This window comes from Tachysurus fulvidraco, chromosome 8, assembly GCF_022655615.1.
Source record: "Tachysurus fulvidraco isolate hzauxx_2018 chromosome 8, HZAU_PFXX_2.0, whole genome shotgun sequence".
Classification (NCBI taxonomy): Eukaryota; Metazoa; Chordata; class Actinopteri; order Siluriformes; family Bagridae; genus Tachysurus; species Tachysurus fulvidraco.
This window is the reverse complement of record NC_062525.1, coordinates 10165427-10184759: the sequence shown is the minus strand read 5'-3', so window position 1 is coordinate 10184759 and position 19333 is coordinate 10165427. Positions and strand designations below refer to the sequence as shown.

General features: G+C 38.3%; 3 protein-coding genes across 3 annotated transcripts in view; 2 read left to right on the top strand and 1 right to left on the bottom strand.

The window, feature by feature from the left end:
- anapc16 (anaphase promoting complex subunit 16) overlaps window positions 1-13239 on the top strand; it is an 18920-nt gene extending 5681 nt beyond the window's left edge. The window contains exon 5 of the transcript XR_007143749.1: window positions 13188-13239. The gene's annotated coding sequence lies outside the window, so the exon portion shown is untranslated. The remainder of the gene's footprint in view (window positions 1-13187) is intronic.
- On the top strand, window positions 1309-3805 carry ddit4 (DNA-damage-inducible transcript 4). The gene is made up of 3 exons (XM_027177526.2): window positions 1309-1485; window positions 2087-2290; window positions 2709-3805. Exons 2-3 carry the CDS (start codon window positions 2146-2148, stop codon window positions 3197-3199), a joined length of 636 nt encoding a protein of 211 aa, XP_027033327.1. The 5' UTR covers window positions 1309-1485; window positions 2087-2145; the 3' UTR covers window positions 3200-3805.
- Window positions 5061-19333, bottom strand: dnajb12b (DnaJ heat shock protein family (Hsp40) member B12b). The gene is made up of 9 exons (XM_027177709.2): window positions 19102-19333; window positions 16349-16514; window positions 15251-15396; window positions 14863-15036; window positions 14429-14502; window positions 13263-13372; window positions 9694-9866; window positions 7228-7368; window positions 5061-5841 (listed from the first exon to the last, which is right to left on the bottom strand). Exons 1-8 carry the CDS (start codon window positions 19232-19234, stop codon window positions 7259-7261), a joined length of 1086 nt encoding a protein of 361 aa, XP_027033510.1. The 5' UTR covers window positions 19235-19333; the 3' UTR covers window positions 5061-5841; window positions 7228-7258.

Sequence of the window (19333 nt, the reverse complement as noted above, 5' to 3'; positions counted from 1 at the left end):
CAACATGGTTATCTTAATCAAAATCAAAATGTAAAACATACTCAGGATTAAAAGATATCTATAGCATTGACATAATTTGTTCACATCATACATAATTCATTAAAAATCATTCGTTATTAATATACAGAACAATCATTTTCTACTTCTCTTCCATAAGTTGTTAATGTACTAATTTCAGACAGCAGAAATTACTACAATTCTAAAGCCCAATGTTTAAATGAATATCTAAATAATAGGAACCAGCAAATAAAGGCATATTAACTATTTCTTTATTTGATCCATATATATTTTTATGTAGTGTATATTGTATATACATTATATACACTCAAACTAGCTGTGTTGGGAATAAAGTAATGCTGAAAAGGAATAACAGTGGCACTATATAAATTCATATAACCGATTAATCTATATATCATTGGGTTTTTTATGCATCAGATACTACATTTGTACATTTCAGGCCAGTTATCTCAGGTCTTTGTCACTCCCAGTACATTTTTTGCAGTCGGATGAAGAGTAAAATGACAGAATGTTGATTCATGCAAGACTGTGCAACATTACATCATACCGATTTCTGTCTCCACAAGAGGTGCTGTAGATTTCTCACCCAAATCAATGCACATTTATTAACCTTGTGTGGTTTTGTGTGCATCTGTGAGTGGTAACAAATAAAAATGTATTGAGACATAAACCACCGTAGGACTGATTTATATGGAGGGATGTAATGTTGCATCACAGACTGCAATCTCCTGTAGAACCTGCACCCTTTTCTGTGTACTCACTTCTTTCTCACAGATATCCAGCCTGATGCATGAGTGTACAAACAATGCATTGCGAGTGACGTCATAGTGCAGTCCATACAACCGTTACACTGATTGCTGTTTTAATGCATGTTTAATGCATGCATGCATGTTTTTATCGCATTAGATTTGGTGTTATTATTATTTTTTTTTTTATATATCATTTTATGACCAAAATGCATGCAATGATGTGTGATTGGTGTTTACATGTAGGTACAAATACACACAAACATGATATAAAACAGTGTTCCAAACACTAACTTTGTCCCAAATGTCCATATAGCTCGGACAAACGCACAGACAGGTTGTGTCCCAACTTGTTCTAGGTGAAACAAAAGACTACTTGCGGTGTTTTTCTCTTCCTCACCAAACAATGGTTTTGTGGGCGCTTGGTGTTACTGGGCAAAGTGGAACGCGCTGAACGTGCGCTAAAAGCTGATTGGCTGAGCTGTCTCTAGGGGGCGTGGAACTCTTCGGTGAGGCGGAGCTATATAAACAGCTTTGTTCTCGCTCATGACATCAGTGTTTGCAGAAGAGTAACTGCTGCACTGAGGGAAGGAAGGAGAGAAGCACTTAATCCGGCGTCTCGGTTCTTTGTTAGTTTAAGAGAGTAATTCGCCGAAAATTTGGGATATATCATCAACTACTGCCAAGACATTGCCTCTCGGTTTACTGCCACACGATTTCGGTGAGTGTCTGGAGGTTATTTTCATGTTAATGAGACTTGATTTTGTTTCTATTCAGTTGTCCAGTTTGCAAAACTGAGCAGTAGATTATTATAAGCATGTAGGATGAGATTAGATTAAATGAAACGTAGCAAAAGTTTATTTTCAGCTTTGATGAAACTCTTAAAGGGTTCATTTATAGCTTAAGTTGGCTTTAGATGTTTATATCTCAGTGGGTACTGACCAGAAGGTCATGGGTTCGAATCCCCTGAACAAGGCCCTTTTAACCCTCAATTATTCAGTTTTATACGTTGAAATGAAAATGTAAGTCACTCTGGATAAAGGTGCAAAAATGAAGCATCCAGAGAAACCCTGATGAAGCTTATTGTTCTAGAAACAAATACTGCATAAGCTTTTGAATCTCACAATATTCACAACACAAATTTGGATTTATATTTTTTTTATGCAAAAACTTTTGCTTCAACATTGTGTTCATTGCTTGATTTATTTATTGGACCCAAAGTTGTTTAGGATTCAGGAATCACTGAAGTACTATATATATTTTTTTTTTTTTTTTTTTTTGTCCTGGACACATTTTTATAAGTTGTTATCTTTCCTTCTCAGGTGTGAATAATTGAAGCACATCATTTGATCCTGTAGAGCTGAAGTTGAGGTTTGGAGTCATGCAGAAGACACAGAGTGAGAGTGTTTGGGCTGATGAAGCTCCACAGAGGCTGTCCTGGAGCGGCCTGGTGCAGAAACTCAGCAGTAGTAACAGTATAGACTCCGAATCTGAGCAGAGTGTCACAGACGATGGCTCAGATACTGGTAGGTTAAACATGATCTCTTTTATTTATTTTTCTAGTTTGGATTATTGGCTTTTTCTTTGTACTCGGGCTTTAAGTCATCTGCATATACTGTAAAGGTTAACATTTAAGATAAAAAGATCCTTTGTGCCTAAAGCCTAAAGGTTACAGTACTTACCATGAAGCACTCAGAAGTGCAAATCAACACTCCTAACACACAAGTGTTAAATTTGGTATTCTGAATTGCTTTAGAAAGCATGTTGCTATGAGCAACGTTGGTCTTGGTGAGTTCTAGAAACACCTGATCTCTGCAGTACGCATTAAAAAAAAACTGCATCATGACGTAATTAAGTCAGAACCTGCATGTTCCGTATTGTAATGCTGTATAACAATTTCTTGTTACTCGGCATGGTGTAAAGCAAATTTTCAATCTTTTCCAGGTTCCGTATCTCTTCCTGACTTGTCTGCTATGGATGCTGACACGTTCTATGACCCGACAGAAGAGAGCCTCTGTAAAGAAGTAGTCCAACAGATTGCTCTTAGCCTGATTGAAGCAAAAGGCTGCACATTGCACTGTGCCAAACTTCTTATTCCCAACAAGCTGCTAGAACACATAGGGAGCGAGCTGGTGCAGCTGGCAGCAAGTGAGCCATGTGGCCTCCGGGGGGCGCTCATCGATCTGTGTGTGCAGCAGGGAGAGATGTTTCACAGTGTAAGCCAGATTGCTGCTGACCCCTGCGTTGTCCCCACCTTTCAGCTCACTCTTGTCCTCAGGCCCGAGTCAGGAGGCATATGGCCGAAGATCCAGGGCTTGTTTATTGCCAAATCTTCATCACTGCCTTTGAGAGCTGCCCTAAAACTCAGCACTGGCTTCAGAGTGATCAAAAGAAAACTGTACAGCTCAGAAGAGCTGCTTATTGAAGAATGTTGAGCCACAAGGACCAAATCTGGGTATTTCTGAGGCATTTATGGCTCTGTGAGGTCAACGTTTTAGTGATCTGAACCAAGGACTTCAGATAATACTGTGTCGATTGGCTTTATATTGATTATCTTACCAGATGTTGCAGGTCTCACTTTTGTCACCAGGGTGTTTATACAAAAAAAAGCATAGAGTACAAAAATGTAATTGCATCCTCATATTCACCGATTGCTGTATGTACGTTATAGATACTGCATTCATTATATTGCACTTCTTTCAGGCAGTTCTCAAACCTGTTTGGTGCCGTTTTGTCTACTGCTTTGAAATGTTTACCTCACGTTTTATTTTCTGAAAATGACTGGCAGCTATTTCATTAACCTGATTTACCCGTGTCATGTTTTTTTTTTGTTTTGTTTTTTGTTTTTTTTTAAATCCAGCGAGCATTTTCTGATCCAAGGATGATCTTTTGTTTAAAATGGGTTATTCGCATCTTAATTGTTTTTAAACACCGTTATCATGCATATTCACTTGTGCATCATTATTTATTTGATATTCAAATGCTGTTACATTTTATACGTGCATTAAGGAAAATCAGAAAATAAAATATTTTTGAAGAAATCTTTGCTTCATTGATTGCTTTTGTTCACCACACTGAGCTTCACCATTGTGCTGCAAAATCCCTACAATACGGTACAAAAATACTTTATAGAAGGGTTCCTTAGAACAATCAACCCATTAATCATCCAGGCCCTATATATTCTTTTTTTTTTTTTTTTTAAAGCATTGCCTCTGATTTAGTTTTGCAAGGAAGACTACAGCAAATAGCTGTTTGTTTCTAAAATGTAGCTCAATTTCTGGAATAAGCAGCAATTGTTTAAATTAAATTTTGAACTTCACAAATGGAGGCAACTTTTAAAAATTCTGTGATCTGACATTCAAAAAGATTAAAATTAAATTCTTTAAAACTGAAACCCATGTGGGGACAACATCCAAACTACACAGACAGTAACTTGATCAGGATTGATCGCAGAACACACACTGCAGTTATTTTAAAAAAAAAAAAGGCAAGAATTAAAACACCTCGATCTGCAGATACCAGTCATCAGAAATCAATTAAGTTCTCGTATACTTCTATGCTCTGAATTTCTGCTGAATGCTCTAATAAACAAGCTCCACCATCTGACTGGCTGAATTCAGGAGCTTTTTACTCTTCCATATCACAGAGCTGGAGAATAAGTGTTTTTCTTGTCCGTGTCTATATAACTAACCGATCGGTTTCCGTAAAGTACAGAAAGACAGTTTACTGAAATGTATCAGTAAACCATCAAGCATTTTTGTGTTGCGATGCTTTTTAGGAACAGCCCATTTGGATCAGGTTTAAAGAAAACAGGAAAAACCTTAAACTGTAACTTTCCTGTGAATCTGTATTTCAGCTTCTGAGAAAAACAAGCAACTTTCACACATTTTAAATTTATGTTTTACCAACTTAATGATATAACACTGTTTTCAAATGGTGTATGACTGTGTGCTCTTATGAAATCCTTATTCAGTTAGAAAAACTTTCCAAAGCGAAAAATCTTGAGAGAAAAATATAAAGTGCATCAGAAATATAAATCCAGCAGAGACTGGTATGATCCAGACGTGACTACTGACTGCTGAGGAACGTGAGCCACTGCATGTTTTAGTTTACACAGCCTGCCAAATTCTACCATGAGTCAAGCGCACCCACACACACACACACACACACACACACACACTCATTCTTCCCCTTTCTGAAACACAAACACAGCTACCAGTCCCACCCCTGTACACACAATATAACATTTCCTCAGCACAAACCCAACACAAAACACACCAACTTGTAAGGCTGAAGTGTGGCACATCAGATTTTATTGTTCTGTTCTCATCCACAGGAGAAGCACTACAACAGATTTTTTAGACAGCATTGCAAAATGTAAAAATAGACATATCATACTTCAAATAAAAATCCTGATCCTTGAATAAATACTATATAACTAAAGAGCAGTGTAAATTCTAGTGAAGATAAAAGGGTTAAAGAATGGAGTATTTATTCATCTTCATTTCATATTAATGCTTATTTAACCTGTGACCTAATCAATAAAATCCTGCATAGCTAAATCTCAAATGTACAGTTATATAAATTAATAATTTAATGCAACGTGACTAGATCGTGGTCTATACGAAACCGATTAAAAATATGTAGACGACCCTATGCAAGTTTCAGCCTGATGGGAATTAAATGCGTTTCAGATAGATAAAAAGATTGGATCATTTAATAACTGAGGTATTGCTCAGGTCTGGAAAGGGCTGGAGGAAGAAGATCCTTTTCTTTACAAACCCTTACAAAATTATCCTTCACTAACAAGTATCTCTCTTTGTCTCTCTGTAACACACAAAACAATACACACACACACACACACACACACACACACACACACACACACACACACACACACACACAAACACACACACATACATATACACACATACATACACACACAGACAGACAGACAGACATATACACACACACACACACACACACACAGACATATACACACACACACGTAGAAATCTCTCCTTGGCTCAATGTCACTAGTTTGCCACCGCTTTTCTTGGAAGATTCAATTTTATACCTAAAAAACAAAAGAAATCACAATCAGAATCAGATTTATTCACCAAGTAGGTTTTACACACCCAAGAAATTTGATGCCGACTGTTTGTGACCCTCAAATGTACAGATAGAATAAGGACACTATACATTTAATTGACAGACAACGCTATACAGGTAAATTAGATATACAGATTATACTGTTTGCAAAATACACAATATACAGTAGCAAATGAGTGAGTAGTGCAAGCTGCAATAGTGTGTGTAATGTATGTGTTACAGTGCAGAATAACTCATGTAAAGTCAAGTGCATCAAGTTGCATGCTGGTGCTTTTAAATGGCACGTCGTATAGAATTCAGTCCAGCAGTTTAAGAGGGTGATTGTGAAATGTGCCTGGAATTGGTCACGATGACATGAACGTGACGCTCAGCGTGTGGTGGGGCTGTAAGGTCTTCTCACACTGATAAAGGTCAGCTATGGACCTCCTAAGTATAAGGTCACGTTTTAGAAAGTCACTAAAGCATTGATAAGGGACTGAAAGAGGACACTGACAGAAGAGAACTCTGTAAACATGGTAATAGTGACGATCCTTTACTGCTGTTTACACTCCTTTTTGTCCAATCATTTCTATTGTGCAGCAAAGTGCTTTAAGTGCTACGTAAACAATTGTCTTTTCCTGGGCCTGAAATGTGCCCTTTTGTCTCACGGATGTTTCACAGCATTAAACGCAACTATAAAATGGTTAATGCTTCATTAGCTGACATGGCATTCATCAATAAATTTAAAACCGGAATCGCTAGGAAGCTGGTGTGGATACGGCTGGATGATGTTGCTGTTAAGAAATAATAAACAGTGCTTCGTATCGAGCCACATCACACCTTCCTGTGGGTGATTATTTGTTTTATAACAGCATGTCCTGTTGTATTTATTGCCTTAATGCACCATTAGGGAATTTCAGCCTCAGTATCTTACCAAAAATCTCTTAAATAGTTAGTAACAAAATATGACAGGATAAGATAATTCTGTATTCATCCCACAACTAGGAAATTTGCAGACATTTGCATTATTAGTGACTTCTGCAGAAAGAAATGACGTAATACAACAGATTAACTAACATACGATAGGTTGCAAAAATCCATCTTGACCTAACGTAGAAGTGAATGCACAGTCATAAACCATTCATATATTTGTCAATCTGTAGGAGCTAATCACATTTGTATGTCCTAACTATTCATTTTCTGCACCTGGATAGTAGGGATTCAAAAATGATTTCAGGGCAGTCACACTTACATTAGGGCTGTATGGCTGAGGATGCCATTTGGGCTGTTCATTTTGTAAACATTACAAACTCGTTCTGTTTAAACGAATAAATCATGGTGTCAAGCAGCATCACACATTTCTCCTTCTCACCTGCCAGGATCATGCTGGATTAGCAGTGAACTTAAGTCTGAACCTCGGCCAGTCTGGAGCAGCTGGGTGTGTTCATTCTCTGAGCTCTCTGATATAGGTCACTGTCACCAAAATAGCGTGCACGGTACAGCAAACCTTCCTCTGTGGACACACAAACACAGCAATACCGATCGTTTTAAACACTCTTCTTTTCAGACTTGCTTACTTGCTTAGACTTGTGTGTGTGTGTGTGTGTGTGTGTGTGTGTGTGTGTGTGTGTGTGTGTGTGTGTGTGTGTGTGTGTGTGTGTGTGTGTGTGTGTGTATATGTGTGTGTGTGTGTGTGTGTTTGTTTTTCAGTTACTGTTAACATTTCGATAGAACGTTTAAAAGAGGAAGTCTCAAATGAGTTTAATGATGAAGCAGATGATGGAGTAAGAGTTAGAATACGTGTGAATCAAGAAACCTGGCCTAACTTTTATGAATCATGATGCAGTATGACGTGCCTGCTTCTGAAGAAATAACCAAAAAACCCAAGCCACACAATAGGAGGAAATGATTTGTGGTTTTGTGGCTTTGTCTGGAGGCCGAACGCGGACAGCTGAGCGAGTATTGCTGAGTCAGGAACCCAACTGAAATTCACTGAAACTCTAAATGACTAAAAAGTCACGAATAAAGTAGAACTGGAGATTTTTTTTTAAATAAATAAGACTATATTCTCTGTCTATCTGCAACAGCATTAGAACTGTTTTATTATAATATATACTGTACTGGGAATTATACTACACATCAGAATGACTAGACAACAATCTTCAATTTCTACCTTTTAGTGCAGACACATCAGGCACAATAATAGCTGGGTCCAGTACTACACACTATGGGCTTACACTATGCACTATGTAGTCTACTACCTAGTGTATGAAATGTTAGAAGGGTGGTATCGTCTCTACTGAAACACCAAAAATATCTGGAAGTCTAAGCAGCTTCCCGGCAAATGATAGCAACGGCAGCAAATGCAAGTAATGTGACGCTGTTAGCTTTAGCAGGATATTGTGAATTAATGTAGACTTTTGTAAAATAAATGGCACAATATGTGCTAATTTAAAAGTCATTTGTAAGATCTAATCTTTCTTTTGAGTGTTGTCGTCTAAAATGTTTCTCATCCAGTGTCAGCACCTGGTGGCCCCGTCCCTCGTCCACTACACATGCAAAGCTGCAACCGTCGAGTGCATGAAGTGTCCAACATTTCATACTTCATTGTTATTTATTTAGTCCATCATCTGGGTGCTCAAAGGGTGCTTCATTTTCATTGTGAACACACTACTTGCTGTTTCTACTACACTATAGCACAGAATAGTGCAGAAGTTTGCAACTTGGGATAAACCTAATCTTAACGCAGGAACAATTACATTTCAGGTTAGTCGATGCAAATCTGGATCACCTTGCTAGTTTTACATTCATCCAAATAGATTTTTAACAAATGCAATGCAAAGTACAAGGTTACTTTAATAGTCACATGGAGATGGCCAAGTTAAACAATCAGTACTTCATCTGGTCTGAAAAACTAGTAATGAGTCATTGGGAAAGAGTGAAAGAGTGAAAGAGCTTCATCTGAACAAGTTATAAATTATAATTAGGAATTGCTGCATACATGCATCTGCAGTATTAAGTGCTATTTTATGGGACTGGAGTGGATTAGTGGATAAACCTGCCATGATCAATATTATTCTTACAGCAGGGTTTAGATGATTTGTTGAAATCTTGTCTCCTTTCATCCAGTAATTTTATGTCCTGCTTATCCTACACAGGCTAATGTCTATCTCATGGCACAAAGTGGGAACACCCTGGATGAGATGCCAACCCATCACATGGCACATTCACACACACTCCCACACCCATACATACACTACGAACAATTCAGAGATGCCAATCCACACGGATATACATGGAGGAAAAGCCCTGAAGCACAGGGAAAACACAAGCTCCACACACAGGGAAAAAAATAACTAACCACATATGGATATTATTCAAGCTTTTAAAGAAAATTTTATAAATTTTTTATATATAATCAGCATATTCTACCAATTAAGTGCTATTTAAAGGACGTGGCCTAGACACGGTTGAGAAATTCTTCCTATTGCTTTTTTAAAAGGATGCAAATTTAAAGATGTGATTGAGAAACTCACATCCCGTTGCATGTCTAAGCAAGAAAAGCCTGGCAACGTTAGAGGTGTTAGCGGTGACAAAAAAATAAACTGAGCAGCGATGTACCTTGTAAACTACTCTAAACTCTAATCTCTAAATACAGCTCTATAGAGAAATAGGAGTGAGTCTGCTCATTTAAAGCATCGTAGAACTTCTCTTCTTCAAGAGTTCTAACTGGGAAATGGGAGATGAAGAATGAGCTGAAATTTTCTGTTTATCAATTTATTAATCAGATGTATGAAGGTGTGGTGTTAAGATGAATGTGTTTGTGGGAAGACCGTACTGTGTTGTTTCTCCTTCCAGCAGTTGTTGCGAAGGGTGGAGATGTATTCGTCCTCTACGCTGCGTTCCAATTGCCTCAGGTTCATGCCGCTGTACTCCTGACTGAAACGCTCGCTGACGTAGTACGGCACATGCAGGGTCTCAGTCAGCCGCTTGTGGGTGTGACCTGCAGAACTGGAACCCAAAACAGCACAAGTGATATAAACGCAGAGAAACAGCACGTGTACATGAGGTGAGGTGTGGAGGAATCCTCGGTTCAAAGGTCGGGTTTCAAGGTCTACAGTATAAAGTCTGTAGACTTTTTATTATCCGTTCATCGGCTCAACTCAATCAGGGAGCAAAAGAGAAGGAGATACGGTGATGGCTGAAATCTCTGAAACACTTCTCTTTCAACACAGAGTGCATGTGATCGACAGTCAGGGTCAAAGAGACAAGTGAAGAGATCATGTTCTCATGTTATACTGTGGCCCAACTCAGTCCACTCTGCTAAGGGATCGTCACGCCGGGACAGCCTGATTGAGGAGGATCACATGAAGGTTCGGTTAAAGACTGCTAGTAAGGAACAGCAGACATATACGGCTTAATATTTTATTTTATTTTTTTAAAGAAAGAACAAGGAGAGTGCCAGAGCGCCTAAAGAAATTCATCATATCTTTTGTGACATTACACCCAGGAAAAAAATAAAGTCTAACTTTTTTTGTGCTGTATGTACACATTATAACCATCATCGTCAATGTGAATAGAACATTTTAAAACATTCTGGAGAATTCTTAAAAATTATTTAGTGAAATAGCTGGTTAGAGACTGTGACCAGCCCTTACAGTAATACTTGAACTTGTGAACAAAAACCAATGAACCTTCAGATCAAACCCCAGGTTAACCTGACAAATTGTAGTGGTTTATTTTGCATCAGAATAAAAACCAAGGGTTTATTGAAGATTCCATTGTTAGTAAGTGCATGGTAGTGCAGAATTCACCATGGGTGAGAAAGTGCTTAAAAAAGTTATAGACAGGCAGAAGTAAGGTGAAGGGTACAAAAAAAATCTGTAACTATCCCTCTGAGTACTCTTCAGAGCATCAATAAGAACTGGAAAATGTATGGTACCACCAGCAAGTTGCCTAGATCAGGCCTTCTGTCCAAACTGGATGACTGAGACAAGAGGACATTGATCAGAGGAGCTACCAAGAGGCCAAAGGCAACTTTGAAAGACTTACATGGCTTTATGTCTAGGACTGCTGGGTCTGTACATGTGATAACTATCTCATAATCTTTACACCAAGATTATTTACACTATGCAAAAAACACACCCGGAAGACTCTGATGCCAACTGGCAAAAGGTGCTATGGTCTGATGATGCTATATTTAGTGAAAAGCACACAGCACACCACCCAAAACATACCAAACCTACTGTGAAGCATGCTGGTGGCAGCATTATGTCTTGGGGGTGTTTCTCTTCAGCAGGAACAGGGCGATTGGTCAGGATTGAAAAGAAAAAGGATGCTACCAAGTACATGCAATTTTTTTCTGCTAGACAGCTGAAGATGGGAAGATCATTCACTTTACAACACGACAATGATCCTAAACATACTGCCAAAAAAACAACACAATGGCTTAAGAACAGTAAGCAGAACATACTTGTGTGGCCAAGTCAGAGCCCTGACTTAAATCTGATAAGAATCTGTGGGTGGACTTGAAGAGAGCAGTGCTTTGCAGCTCACCATGAAATTTGACTAAACTTGAGCAATTCTGCAAGTAAGAATGTATAAATATTCCCTAATCTAGGTGTGCAAAGCTAGTACAGGCATATGCAAATATCCAGTAAGATTAATGGTGTAATTAAAGCAAAACGTGGCTCTAAGAAGTATTAGATCAGGAGTCTGATGACTAAACTCAGTTATTCTAGTTTCCCTCTCTCTCTCTCTCTCTCTCTCTCTCTCTCTCCATCTCTCTCAATTTGTAAATAAATAAATAAAACTAAAATAAAAATAACTGAAAATAAATAAATCTGGAATTTTCTTTTTTTAATGATTTCAATTTCAGGCTCTATGACAAAATAATGTAGCTATTTCAAATGGGTATGATGATATATATATATGTTTAAGACAAAAGAACATCATATAAAAAACATTATCATGACTGGAACAGGAAGCTGTTATAAGGTTTCAATGAACATGCAATGACAAGGCTAACCCCAGGAGCGATAACATGAGTTCATCATGAGTGGGCCAGATGACTCAACGTGTCTTTACAAAGACACGGCAATCATGTACAGAATGTTTTGTATATAAAATCAATTTTTTAAAGTCAATTTTTTTTCAGTGTGACTGAGAATTATGTCAGAGTAGCCGAATTGGCTGCGTCAGCTGGAACAGGCTGGTCGCTCCATGAATATGATTATCTATTGATTAACAGGCTACTCGGTGATGACATCAGCACACAACAGCTGGATTATCCAATAGTACTACGCGTTCACACGGCCATCACGTCCTCACAGGTCTTGCCATACCTCCACTGAGTGAACAGTCTGGATCAATAAGCTGTCAAATCAAGTCCAAACTTGCTTTACACCCTTCACTGAGGCCACCTTGTTCATTATTATTATTATTATTATTATGAACCATCATAATATTTTAATGAACTTAGTGATAACTGAGCATAAAATGAAGCTAAAGATTCCAAGAAATAGAAGTTAATACAGAATAGGTTTTCCTTTCAGATTTGTCAAAATACCATAGAGGATTAAACAGTGTCATTTGTATTAACATAAAGTGGCTTTTGTGTGATAAATAACCTTGTGCCAGGATTTTTGCCTGACTACATACTGCATATCTATGTCTGTGTGTGTGTCTGTGTGTGTGTCTGTGTGTGTGTGTGTGTCTGTTATTGTGTGTGTGTCTGTGTGTGTGTGTGTGTGTGTGTGTGTCTGTGTGTGTGTGTGTGTCTGTGTGTGTGTGTGTGTCTGTGTGTCTGTGTGTGTCTGTGTGTGGGTGTGTCTGTGTGTGGGTGTGTCTGTGTGTGGGTGTGTCTGTGTGTGGGTGTGTCTGTGTGTGGGTGTGTCTGTGTGTGGGTGTGTCTGTGTGTGGGTGTGTCTGTGTGTGGGTGTGTCTGTGTGTGGGTGTGTCTGTGTGTGGGTGTGTCTGTGTGTGGGTGTGTCTGTGTGTGGGTGTGTCTGTGTGTGGGTGTGTCTGTGTGGGTGTGTCTGTGTGTGTGTGTCTGTGTGTGGGTGTGTCTGTGTGTGTGTGTCTGTGTGTGTGTGTCTGTGTGTGTCTGTGTGTGTGTCTGTATGTGTGTCTGTATGTGTGTCTGAGTGTGTGTCTGAGTGTGTGTCTGAGTGTGTGTGTGTGTGAATGTGAGTCGGTGAGGCAGTGAGGGAGTGTGTGTGATTGTTAATGTAGACGGTTGAGCAAATGAATGCCAAAGTGGAGGGTTTGGTGTCTATGCATTTGATATTTGAAGACAGATCTTTAAATTATAATCAAATCCTTGGGATAAAGGTGTGTGTGTGTGTGTGTGTGTGTGTGTGTGTGTGTGTGTGTGTGTGTGTGTGTGTGTGTGTACTGGACACTTACGGTCTGTAGTGGAGGCTATAAGGAGGTTCAGTAACCATCATCTGGCTGAGAGTGGACACAATAACAAGGATGATGATGGGCATGAGCTGGACGAAGAGAGCCAAGCCACCCTGTAGCACAACACACACACACACACACACACACACACACACACACACACACACACACACACACACACACACACACACACACACAAACACAAACACACACACACACACCTTAAATGCAACGTATTTAATTTTTTCTACTGGCATAAACCAAAGCCTAGTCTAACTACTATGCTGACCAAAACTAAACTTAACCAAAGCTAAGACCAAACACAGAAATACAGGTCGAGTGTTAAATTCATTAATTTTAATAGTACAAATAAATCATATTTATATGTGAGGTTCAACAAAATAGCCAGCAAAATGACACCCATACCCTAACAAGAACCTTGAGGAAAAATTATAAGATATAAAAAGTCAATTAACAGGTGAATTATTCAAGAACATTTATTACGTCCTTTCTGTAGCGTACACGCCTCACTGCTGCCCCCTACTGATTAACACGAGCCAAAGGTCTTACTGTACATCCTCCTGCTACCTCCATCTCCATAAACAATACCATGGTGGTTTAGCAAAAACAAAAGCAATGCACTACAAGAATTAGTGCCCAAGTAAATTTACATAAAATAAAAAAAAATCCTGCAAGCCCAAACTCTACTGAAGAACTCCACATGGACAAAAGTTTATGGACACCAGATCTAGTCAAATGTGGTTCTTCCCCAAACTGTTGCAACAAAGTTGTATGCACACAATTGTATTAAAATGTATAAAATCTATTTTTTATATGTCTTTCCTTCACTGAAAACAAGAGGCCCGATTCTGTTCCAGCATGACACACCAGAGCACAAAATAAGAAAGCCTTCAACAAGCTCATGGTGTGATAGTTAGTTGTCCACGAACTTTTGATCACATAATACTGCCTTTATTCATTTATTTATTACAATTAAATTCACTCACATAATTGCATAATAATAAATTGTCCCTAGCAACTGATCAAACTAAACGTACCCGATTATCCACATCAGCTACAGATAACTGAAGTACAAAAGTAAAAGAAAGCTCCAAAGCTCCTGCATGTTTACTCAGATTCAAAGAGCTATTTGAGGGCATTTTACTTACACGTCTTTCTTCCCGTCTTGCGCCGTTCCTCTGGCTGAAGTGCATTCGCCCGTTGCTGTACATGTGAACGTTACCTGTGAACACGACGTGACGTAAAATAAAGCCACAAACAGGTCAAGCTTGTAGTTAATTAAGAAAAATTAAGTCACTTACTAATACGGTAATGTCTCAAATACGCACTGAAAACACAACGAGTAGATTACAATAGCTTGTCCAAGATCTATCAAATACTTTCAACAGATGTGCATGGTTACATACACCAGGATATTCATAATCAGATACCAGTATTCAAATCGCTGCTCAGCTTTTTATTACGCGCCATAATAACACAAGATCACTGAGGAGATATGAAAAAGAAAAGCCACATCTGGAAATATGTTGCTGCAGAGAGGGTGTGTATCTGTGCCTAATTGAACAATCACACAGATACTTACTAGATGGAAATCCTCCTCCAAAGAACATGTTAAATACATCCTCTGGGGAGATATCGGGCTGGAAGTCTCGTTCGGAGTGTCTTCGTCTGCCAGCACAGTTTTTCGCCTCACCATACTGATCATAGTGACGCCTCTTCTCCGGGTTGGACAACACGGCGTACGCATTCCCAATAGCTGCGTAAAACAGGAATATATACAGAACATCTGGAAGCTCTGGCCTAGAATGCAATGTATATAAGATGCATACTGCATACAGCTGTTAGAACACTGGAGAGTTGATGAAAAATAAATGACAAAAAAGGATGTTCCATAGCCTAATGTATAATAAAAAATGGTGTACATCAGAGTGTCGAGAGAAGATTTGAAGTAAATAAGCAACGTGACTCACCTTTAAAAGCTTCAGTAGCTCCAGGTGCATGGTTCTTATCGGGGTGAAACTTTAATGCCAATTTCCTATATGCCTTTTTAAGGTCCTCATCTGCTGCATCTTTCTGCACCCCAAGAATCTCATAGTAGTTTTTACATTGTTTTATTCTGCCAAAAACACAGAAAAACAATGATATGAGGGCAAGATTAGACTCTGGATATGTCTTCTGTGTAAATAAGGCACTATCTAACCTTAACCACAAATTTACAGACGTCTAAAATGAACTGGAACTGAGGAAAAGAGACGAAATAAAAAGTTGAACACGCTTTAACTCAGGCCAGAAAATGGAAGTCGTCCCTGTTTGATTTTGTCCGTATTCAGCACTGAATTTGCATCAGACATCTGAAGGTGTCATCTTCAACCATTAATATTCTGTCTGATTATCCACACTGAGGTAAAAACGTCTCACGCTGAAAGCCAACCGTGTCTGATGCATTTTATATCAGACGTTCATACATCACGTATATTTATATCATGCGTTCATTTGTTTATTGACTGAAAGTCCATTTCCACTCCACCAACAGAATGGAAAGATATTGTACTGGTTACAGGGGTTAAGCAGAAATCATGATCTAAATGCAGCTCACACAGGCTGGTTGGCGTTTTGTTCTTTTGGGGTTTTTTTTTTACAATACAAGGTTTCTTTCATGCAAGTTAATAGCAAAGCTTCAGCAAAAATATTTCTCCTTTTAAAGCGATTTGAGGAAGCTACATGTCCTCTCTCTTTATGTGCCTTGTAGCCCAACATGACTGGCTGATTCAGCAGGCATGATAACAAAGGTTACTTAGCGAGTATATGGCGGTTAACTGGGTTAACTTGATTTCTAACAGACTACCGATAGGCTGGGTGGACCTCGTGCAGGTGGTAGGGTTCTTATCTTTTTCTTTTTGTATTTCTGTTTCCTCTAAACAACACACAGAAAGTGTCAGCATAAATACAAGAAAACCCTAAGACTAGGTCACACCTTCGAATTGGAGCAAAATTCATGCAGGAAATAAGAATTAGGCATGTTGAGTCTGACAGGTGGAAATTTCACAGACACAATCCAGTACCTTTACCTTTTCACAGCATCTGCTTGTTCTGTAGTGAACACTTTGGCAGATTCAGGTCTCTTCTCCTCTGCAGCACTGTGGTTATTAGCGCTGGGCTGGTTTTCCTCAGGACTCTTGCCATCTGCTGCAAAACTGGATGCATCACCATTCTGCTGCAGAGACTCCAACAGTGCTGCAACCACCAAAAGCAAAAGAAAGTGAATGTTGAAAAAGAAAAACACAGAAATAATAGCAATAAGCTAAAGCATTTCCACAGCACGCACTGTGGTGGGAGATATAGCGACAATATCATCGCACGATAATTCACTATAAACGATATCACCATATATAATTTTGCTGAGGTTTTTTTTTCCAGAGAATTTTGGCCAGCATTTATGAAAACTTATGAATTCTATGAAGAAATTAAAGATAATGAAATCATTGGTGAGTAAAAATGAAGCACTGACACTTAAAGATACTTATCACATTGCCCAGTTCTAGCTTTTATGCCAGTGCCAACAATAATTAGATTGTCATTAATTCAGAAATTTTAAAACAGAAAGATCTTATTCTCAGCACAGTTAACTAATGTGTGCAAGAATTTTTAAATACATTACACAAAACACAGCATCAGGGAATTTACTCTATTTCAACCGACCCCAAGAACCTGAAGTAAACATTGAAGGAAGGAGTCCAGTCACTGTATGTAGGATTATTCCACACTCAGGAAAAGCATGGAAAGACTAAAAAATGTTTGAATAAAAAAAAGAATAAAATGTTAAACCCTCCCACTTCAGGGTGTTTGTGTTAAAAAAAACTGTTGCCTCTCAGCACAGGATAATGATTTTTTTTTGTCCATAATAACTTAATTTATATGAATAATAAACTGGTGATTTGAATCAGGAGCGTTAAAGTAATGGGGTGGAAAAAGGTGTAGTACTCTGATAAACACCCACATGACAAAATAATTCATCTTGAAAAACTGCCACTCATTTTTAATCCCACTGGATTATTGCTATCGTGTTACATTACATATCCCATTTTCAAAATTTATCCATCAAGCTGCCTTGAATCTTAACATTTACATTATTTAGCAGACACCCTTATACAGAGCGAATTACATTATCTCATTTTTTTTATACAGCTGAGCAATTGAGGGTTAAGGGCCTTCTTTAGGGGCCCAAAAGTTGCAGCTTGCTGGACCTGGGATAGAACTCACAAACTTCCAATTGGCTACCACATGCCCCACACAATAACTACACAACAACTTTGATTAGAATAAATTACAAGACAAATGTTTAACAACTGTGCCCTGTGATGGGTTGGCACTCCGTCCAGGGTGTATCCCGCCTTTATGCCCGATGACGCCTGAGATAGGCACAGGCTCCCCGTGACCCGAGGTAGTTCGGATAAAGCGGTAGAAAATGAGTGAGTGAGTGAGAGAGTGTTTAACAACTGAACAATTCAAAAAACATATTCTCTGTAAGGTGTCGGGCTACCAATCGGAAGCTAGGTGTACTTTCTCAGTCAAGGGTCTGTAAAAATTTTGGGAAAACATAACTTACATGGGGCTGGCAGAATACCCAGTGTTTATACAGCTGTGTTATCTCTACCTAATCACTGCAGGAAGTATATAAGATATACATTTATTCATCCCACAATGGGGAAATTTCACTAAAAGTATATAAATAATATGCAGCAGGAAGACTATGTAAATATAGCAATACAGACTGTTATCGGTATGTAAAGGTTTACAATGTTGACACGTTTATATACACATACACACACCACTGTAGATGGTAATAGCAGCAGCAGCAGTAACATGTAAATAACATGTTAAACATAACATGTTATGTTAAAATTTATTTAACTCATTTAAATGTTTTAAAAACTGTATATCCTGCACTTGCTGCTATTGCTCTATGTTTAGACCTAAACAGCATTTCGTTGCCTTGTACGTGTGTAATGACAAAAAAGTTGAATCTAATATGTTTTCTTTAACTAGTGTTAACTCAGCTTTAGTTAACATTAAATACCATACCAAACTTTAACACCGAAAGACGGTGAAACGTTAAAGAAATTAGTCTTCGTATTAATCGTTGTTGGCGATAAATGAACCAGTGCACCTGCATTAAAACTTGTCATTTTATGTTTACAACATTTAGTAACATGCTGTAATTATTTAAAAGTAAGTTGACTTATTTTAGTCATAAATGGAAAAAAAAGTCTACATGAGCATATTCAGCTGCATTTAATTAACATTTAAACAAAATACAGGCTTACCATTACTTGCGATTTGTACATGTAATTGCATTTTTGTGTGTGGCTCAGTGATGGATGTGTGGTTACGGTGTTGGGCTTCCAATCAGAAAGTTGTGAGTTCGAATCCCAGGTCAACAAGCTGCTACCGTTGGGCCCCTGAACAAGGCCCTTAACCCTCAATTGTATAAAAATTATATAATGTAAGTCTATTTGGATAAGATAAGGGTGTCTGGTAAAAATGCAGTTAAATGTAATATGACAGCTAGTCACCATCACGTCTGACAAACAACTACAAAACCACATGTTTACAAATTTCACAGAATTTCTGCATGCATTTGTTTCATGTAGTTACAATAAAAATGACACTAATAATAATAATAATCTAACACTAGATCAACACCCTAACGACCCTTAAGTGATAATACACATACTTCACAACATGACAAAGCTGATTGCTGTCTCTAATGTGAAATGAAAGATGTGACTAAAGCAAAGCTAGTCGGATTATCACCGCTTACCGTCTGCCTTTTGTGTCGGAAACAATCTCTGTGCTTTCTCTAAAAACCGTTTCGCTTTATCAGCTTCGTTACTCTTTATAGCTTTGATTGCAATCTCAATGCACCGTTCGGCTTCGTCCTTGTTTACTTCCATTACGATCTATATACAGTCTTCAAAATGTAGCTAAATAAATAAACAAACACTTAGCATTTCTAAGCGGCGCCTCTTGATGACGTTTACTCTTGTCTTTCT